The sequence below is a fragment of the Polyodon spathula genome, chromosome 7, assembly GCF_017654505.1.
Source record: "Polyodon spathula isolate WHYD16114869_AA chromosome 7, ASM1765450v1, whole genome shotgun sequence".
In the NCBI taxonomy this organism is placed as follows: Eukaryota; Metazoa; Chordata; class Actinopteri; order Acipenseriformes; family Polyodontidae; genus Polyodon; species Polyodon spathula.
This window is the reverse complement of record NC_054540.1, coordinates 34,433,636-34,440,764: the sequence shown is the minus strand read 5'-3', so window position 1 is coordinate 34,440,764 and position 7,129 is coordinate 34,433,636. Positions and strand designations below refer to the sequence as shown.

The following is a 7,129-nucleotide window of genomic DNA, read 5'->3' as shown; positions in this document are numbered from 1 at the left end:
TATGTATAAACATACCCAAATAATCCCAAGAGTTCTAGTCCCTATTTAAGCCCTATGGGACCAATAATGCACAATGTAAGAATACTGCAAACACACAAATGGCCACTCAAGACATTCCTAAATAGTTTTCTGTTTGGCAGTGTACACGGTATAGCGCGCATGTGCAGTGTGTGTATGTTTGTGAGAGAGAGAGAGAGAGAGAGAGAGAGAGAGAGAGAGAGAGAGAGAGAGAGAGAGAGAGAGAGAGAGAGAGTTCTGTTCTTCTTTCACTGCTCCATCCGGGAACTTTCGAATTAGCATTGACAGCCGAAGCGCAACTTTTCCCGAGGCAAAGTGAAATCAAGCCGCGGACTCGGACTAAATCTAGTACCTAGGTTTTCAACTCATAATTACCGAAATAAGAAAATAACGAACACCCGGAATAAGCGCGTCGCTGTGGGATTATTATAGCAGTGGATCTGTCCAGGTGCTGAAGTCTTTGCTACGTCTTTGTAAGAGTTTCCGCCGTGGCGGAAAGTGAGTGACGAGTCGTGTCCCCAGCAAAGAGGCAAGAACTTGCTTTGCAGCCCGTGTAGTTGTTCTTTCGGTTGTTATTGTCGCTTTTAAAATTTATTTTGTCCTCAAAACTTCTTCGAGATTGCTTAAAAAGTGCAAGAAAAGTGCTTGGAAAGTCAGACCATGGAACTACAGGGCCTACAAGACTCGTTGAAATTGGAAATTCAGTGTCATCAGGTATTATAAAATGTTATTATTTTATATCCTGTGAGAATGAGAAACAGAGATCGAGAGAAAACGAAAGGAGGAAAGAATCTGACGGGATCAAACGATAAAGATGCGCATTCTTACGAAATAAGTGTATGATACATATTATTTTGTTTCAGTATCTGTTGATGAATATAGCGTGTCGTTGAGAGAAAGGGATTTTTTTCACTTTTCTGAGTAGTTTGGGAATTTGCTGAGTTTTTTTTTTTTTTTTAGAGCAACAAGGATTCCAATAATAATGCGGAGGAGCCGTGTGAGATTAGGACGAGACTTGAATATTTATGAACCGCCGCTGGAAACTGACTCGCAGTGTTAGCTTTTGAGTCTTTGTTCCTCCCAAACATACTAATTAATTGAAACACTTTTGTAATTCTTGTTTATGTTTTTCTCTTTAGAAACTAGTTGCACAGATGAAGCAAGATCCACAGGTAAATGGAATTCTTAAAGTGTTATTATTTCAGTGTAATAGAAAGGGTAGTTGTGGTCGAACTGGGTAAAAAAAAAAAAAAAAAAAAAACTTTATCAGCATAGATCTCCTTTCTCTTCCCTTATGTTCTCTTTTTTCGGCGCTTGATTCGGTACCTTTGTGTTGTAATATGCTCCGAAACAATTGCGGTAGGCGATAATTTGGCCTTTTTTTTTAAAATCAACCGAGCTAGGGTTAAAAGCAACTATTTATTTTAGGCCATTAATCATATATTTGCTTCATTTTAGAACGGGGATCTTAAGAAACAACTCCACGAAAGACAATCAAGAATATCAGCTCTAAGCGAAAAACAAGTAAGATTTTAAGAATTCGCTGAATGTTGCATAATTTATCGAGCAGTTTGGCTAGCCTGGTTTTACTTTTCAAAACGGAATCCGAAGTTAAAATAAGTAAATCGAAGCACAGTTTAACAAGTAATATGTTTAGATTAATTTCTGGTCAATAAAAAAAAAAAAAAAAAAAAAAAAAAAAAAAATCAGTTTTCCACTGTCTGATAAGCTAAGCCCGAACATTATGTTTTGTTCTGCTGCTTTACTATAAGTTGGGCAGCAATGAAATGTTGGGAATTTTAGCGTCCATTTTGAGTAGGTCGACATGTTTCGGGAGTGTGGGTAAAGAAAATGATCTTAAATCCTCAGTAACCACTTTTTTTAACAGAAAATTAAACAAGACGAGGATATGGGGTATTTGTAGCCAAAATTAACAAAGGAATACAGTTATATAGCTATTTAAAAAATGACCAGCTGTATTGATGTACTTTCTGTTCTTTAATTGCTTTTACTCATCTTCGTCTGGTCTGACGTGTTAGCTTTTGATTCGAGTACACTTTCACTTTTTTTATAATCGTGTGTGAAACGTGTTTTAATCATAACTTTGTTATTTAAACGCTGGTTATTTAATCTGTGTCATCTAGGAAGAAAACAGTGACCCCCCCCCCCCTTCCCCCTTGGGGATGTTAGCTGAATTTAGCGAGCACCGTCGGTCTGCTCGTGTTTTTTCAGGATTACGAACAGATGCCATTGAACGCTTCAGTAACACTTGTACAGCACAGCGAGCTACCATCCGCTTGGTTTCGCTTTTTCTTACCGAATTTATAAAGCTGATTTAGCTGTGGCAACATGTCACCAACGTTTAACCCTATTAAACAGGAATGAAGTTTAAGCACCAGTTTTGTTTCAGTCTGTTTGTATTTCCCGAGATCTCCCCCGTGTGGAATGAATGGAGCTTTTCTTAAATTCAATCGATCGCGTTTCCTTTGGAATGTGGTCTTTTCAGCACCAAGAACAGCGCCTGTGTGTGTATGTTTTCATAATGAGTTACGTGCTTCTTCATGATATTAAAAACTGCGGATTAAAACGTATACGTTTATTTTTTTTTATTTATTGCACGTGTTTTGTAGTTAGTTTTCCAGAAACAGAGCTTGCATATTGTTTCAAAGATATAGATTTGTGAAGCCACTTGAGTTTGATAGTGGAAGCTTCCATGTTTGTTAGGAAAGGGGTGTTGTTTCCACCTCCTCGGATGGAGGAAAGTCTGCAGAGTTTGAACGTGGGGGATGGGGCCCCCATTCACGATCAGCATTACCATTTTGATTGCTTTGATGCCGTTTTCGGAAGAGGGGGAGGGGAGAAATAATGCCCTACTCAGCAGAGCACAATGTATTAATCACTGGATACAACCAAACCATTTTTTTGTCTTTTTTATTAGTAAAAAAAAAAAAAGTGAGTCGGAGAATGTTGGCGTGCTTGTACTTAGAAAGCAGAACAACTTGTCGATTCCTCTTTAATAACCGCTGTGTATAGATTTCTCGGTATGCTCTAACAACAGAGGTCATTAAAAACAGCTACTGTGCAATACTTCTGAAGGAAATAATAAAATAATTCCTTATATGAAATTTTTATTACCATCCAATATGAACTCGTGTTGGGTATTTAATTTAAAAGAGAAGATGCATCGTTTGTTACATCAGATAAATAAATTCTCGCGAAATTAAAGAGACTCTTACAGAGACCGAATATCACAAACAAATAAAGTAACCATTTTAGACTAACTTACAATGGGTTCTTTTTACTAAAACTGACAAAATAATAGCAAAGTGCTTGATACAAATACGATATTATGAGACTAAAGTGAGGCGGCGTTGTGTGTTTTTGTTTTAAAGGTGTTGGTTGCAAAACGCCGTTATTCTAGTTCTGTGGCTAATATTAGGTTACTATAGTTTTTGTTGGTGCGCCCTGGATGTGTGGCTGCTTGATATGTAGAGCTTACAGAAATCAAAATGAGTCATGACGTTTAACGGAAGGCCTACGCAGGATTTTTTATCAGCACCACTTTTTTGCTCTTCCGGAAAGTTATACATAAACGAAGAGGACTAGCAAATCAAAATAGCAAAACAATTGTTTGTAGCTAGTTCATTGACAATAGCAGTTGTTTCTTTTTACAACCAGACAGTAGTGCTTTGTTATCTATGTATTCATTCTAGTTTGGAGCAATGAAAAAAAAAGGTTTAAATTTCCTCTTCTAGTATCAGTAGATTGTCATATTTTGAACTTTCTTAATTTAAGAACAAAGAAATTGCCCCAGACCATAGAAACTAATGGGGTGAAGAACTGATTAAAAAAAATGTAACTGACACACTTGCACAATAATAAAGTCAGTATACATTAGTTTTCCCCTGCTTTGGGCACTCATATCAGCATTATATTAATCACTGTGATCAATGTTGCTCAACGCAATGTAGAAAAGAACTCAGGTTCTGTAAAGAATCATTCTAATAGACAAAACAACCCAGCATTCTATACAATACATTCAATAAAAGACCAAAAGAGACATGTCTTTGTTACAAAACCAGCAAACAACTTGAGACCCTGAATTATATTACCTAGCTGTTTGGTTCTGTTTTGTCAAAATCACAGTTTTTCTCCATTCAAAATAAAAAATAGAGGAGATAATGAAAGACTGAAATTGTGTCAATAAAGCTTCTTAATAGTTAAAGGAATGAAAACTAAGGCCATAAAGTTTGCCAACCTCATCTCTGCTTCTGTTTCGCTGTGATCAAACCTTTGTCCTTTGTTTGAAACTGTTTTGGTGAATTGGATGTTTGTTTAAATTTGGGATACTTTTAAACGCTTTGTTTTGCAGTTTTTAAAATTGAAAGAGGCCATTCTAGTCAGCTAATGCATTAACTCTTAATTCAGACACTTAATTCATGCACCTTCTATGACCGGTGGCGGTACTATAGTCCTGAATTGTTTTCACCCACCCTTGCGCTTGCCTAGTTTCACAGCACAAAGCTGTAACTTTAAAGCCATGGGCTAGATTCTCAAAGCACTTTACTCTAACTTGTCATTACCAATCTGAATAAACCAGTACAAACACACAAGCATGCAACCACACACATACACACATGCAGAAATGCACGCGCACACACACGATTCTTATAATTATGAACCTCATTGATCTGTAGGTTGATTCGGTTTACCCACATTGGAATGTTTACTGGAGACCACAGCTCAGGATAAAAGTTTGGAGATTTGTAAAAATTTAAGGCAGTTATCGTGTCCACAGTGTGGAATATGTTATGATCGGTGCATACAGCGTCCACATTAGTGCATGTAGGTAGTCTTACAATATTTCAAACTTGTTTCAGAATTGTAATAGGTAATTTAATCAAGCCTTCATCAGTGTTATGAGTTTACTAAAAGAGACATCCCACTGTAGGAACCTACTCTACGAAACCCTCGCTATACTGTTGTTGGGGTCAGATCCCCTAAACTAACCTCCGACCTCTTCCGACAGCCTCAGCTGGGCAATGCCTTCATGAGCACTGTCTTGGAATGGAAGGGATTTCGTGTAGTAGTTCTCTCCTCTGGAGCAGATACTATCCTCCTCGGTGTACATGAACACAAAGTCTTTCTGTCAGCACAAGGACTGTGTAGCCATGGCATTGCAGATGCCTCGAATGCTGGTGCTGTTGTGTTTTTCAACAGGCATGGGCTTCCTGGGAACGCACACCCAGCCAATCAGGACCCCCTGATCAGCTCTGCTCTGGGCAAGCCTTCCTGTTTACTAAGGAGCAGGGCAGCTGAACCAACGACAGAGTCCTCCTATAGAGAACTGTTATTAAGTACAGGCCTCTGGGTTATGAGTTCATTAGGGGGTTGAAATATAAACCATTGAAATATAAAATCTCTAATATTTATAGATATGGTTTTTCTGTTTAATGAGCATTTATAAGGAATGTATTAACTGGGCAAGTGGTTTCTGCTCCATGACCAGATGAGCTACAATGGCTTTCCTGTTGTATGGTCCAGTATTAAGCTTTGTTTAATTTTTTCATGAAATAAATGAGCCTGTTTGATATAAAATCAGCTCTGTAAAAGTAGCCCCTATATTACTCTCTCTCTCTCTCTCTCTCTCTCTCTCTCTCTCTCTCTCTCTCTCTCTCTCTCTCTCTCTCTCTCAGCATTGAGCATTGCTCATTAAGTCACTTTGCTGCTGCCAGTGCTTTGCATTTCCACTAAGCTGATTAAGTGCATCACTTATTTATTTGGATTTTGCCATTAGGAACGTGGAGATGTAGTCCCCCTATTTACTGTTTGAAGACTTAAAACAGAATAGATAATGTTGGTCAGGATCATTAAAAAAAAAAAAAAGAAGAAATATTTATAAACCACTATCAAATTATAACAAAGTTGTTTTTATTTACTGATGCATAGCGTATATATTTTTGAGAATTAAGTACCTCCTAAGTAAGGACCTGAAACATGTATTCCGGTAACTGAAGCTGTAACCAAACATGGTACAACTAAGATTTTTGATTGTGTTCAGAAGTTTGGCATGGCTGCATAACCTTACACATATAACATTATTACATGATCTGTACTGTGCTTTGCAAAAGATGCTTGAGCTATCCAAAACGAGATTGGGCACATTTTTTGTAGCTGTTTTAACCTGTTTCTGTTTCATGGATTTTCTACTCCTGTCACTTTATTTGAAAGTGTTTGGATTGGCTTGGTATTCTGTGACCTTCACCTGTGTAACACTGACCTGACGGCAGATGCATTTTGTCAGATATGAAGCATGAAGGACAGAAAGCTTCATTTTAGTATACTGTGCCTTGGCTTTGCATTAATTCATACAAATGGAGAATATTATAAAATATATAGTAGTCCTTAAATGTGATAGGGCCATCTGAAAATTCTTTGACAGTTTGTATGAGACAGAAGGGATGTCACCTAGTTGTTTAACTATATATTAGAAAATATAAAGTATCCTGTGTAAGATACAAGCTGACTTTCACCTCATCAAGGTCAGAGTGGCCAGCAAGCACACTAGTGGAGTGGGCAACAACTTTTATTACACACCGCCCTACTCTGTACAATATATAAACACAAACTGTGTACAAATACGGATGTTCGAGGTCAAACTGCAGCCTTAACATATGTGCCTGTGGCAAGAGCGCATGCTGTAGTGTCTTACAGGGAAAAATAGCGAAAACTATGATAACTGGGTGCAATAATTAATTATTAACAAATAAATGTATCTCATTTGTTTGTTTGTTTGGTTTGGGGACTCTTATACACCGAGATTGTCCACCCCCCTATCCATCCGTCTGTATGTCTCTCACACTCCACATGGTGAAACTGATTGTACACCAGCTATCCCCAAACTTGTATAATACAAGTTTATAGATATGCTATACGCCCTTGGACGCCTATTGGACCAGCTTGGGCGCAGGAGCAAGGCATTGATAAGCTGGGGTACATTGTGACCTTGCATAATGTTCTGTGTCTGAAACAACATCATCACTCATGCCAATTAATTGATAGTGAGCAGAGTTCACAAAGTTCAACTTTACACACACGCAGTTAGGTAGGA

General features: G+C 37.9%; 1 protein-coding gene across 3 annotated transcripts in view; it reads left to right on the top strand.

Annotated features, from left to right (window-relative positions):
• The first annotated feature begins 288 nt into the window (after positions 1-288).
• LOC121318573 (PHD finger protein 21B-like) overlaps positions 289-7,129 on the top strand; it is a 110,246-nt gene continuing 103,405 nt past the window's right edge. For 2 of the 3 annotated variants that reach the window (XM_041255392.1, XM_041255390.1), the window contains exons 1-3: positions 289-732; positions 1,158-1,190; positions 1,477-1,542. In XM_041255392.1, the coding sequence (XP_041111326.1) occupies positions 679-732; positions 1,158-1,190; positions 1,477-1,542 (153 nt within the window). In that variant the 5' untranslated portion in view covers positions 289-678. The remainder of the gene's footprint in view (positions 733-1,157; positions 1,191-1,476; positions 1,543-7,129) is intronic. The other variant, XM_041255391.1, reaches the window with a different exon arrangement.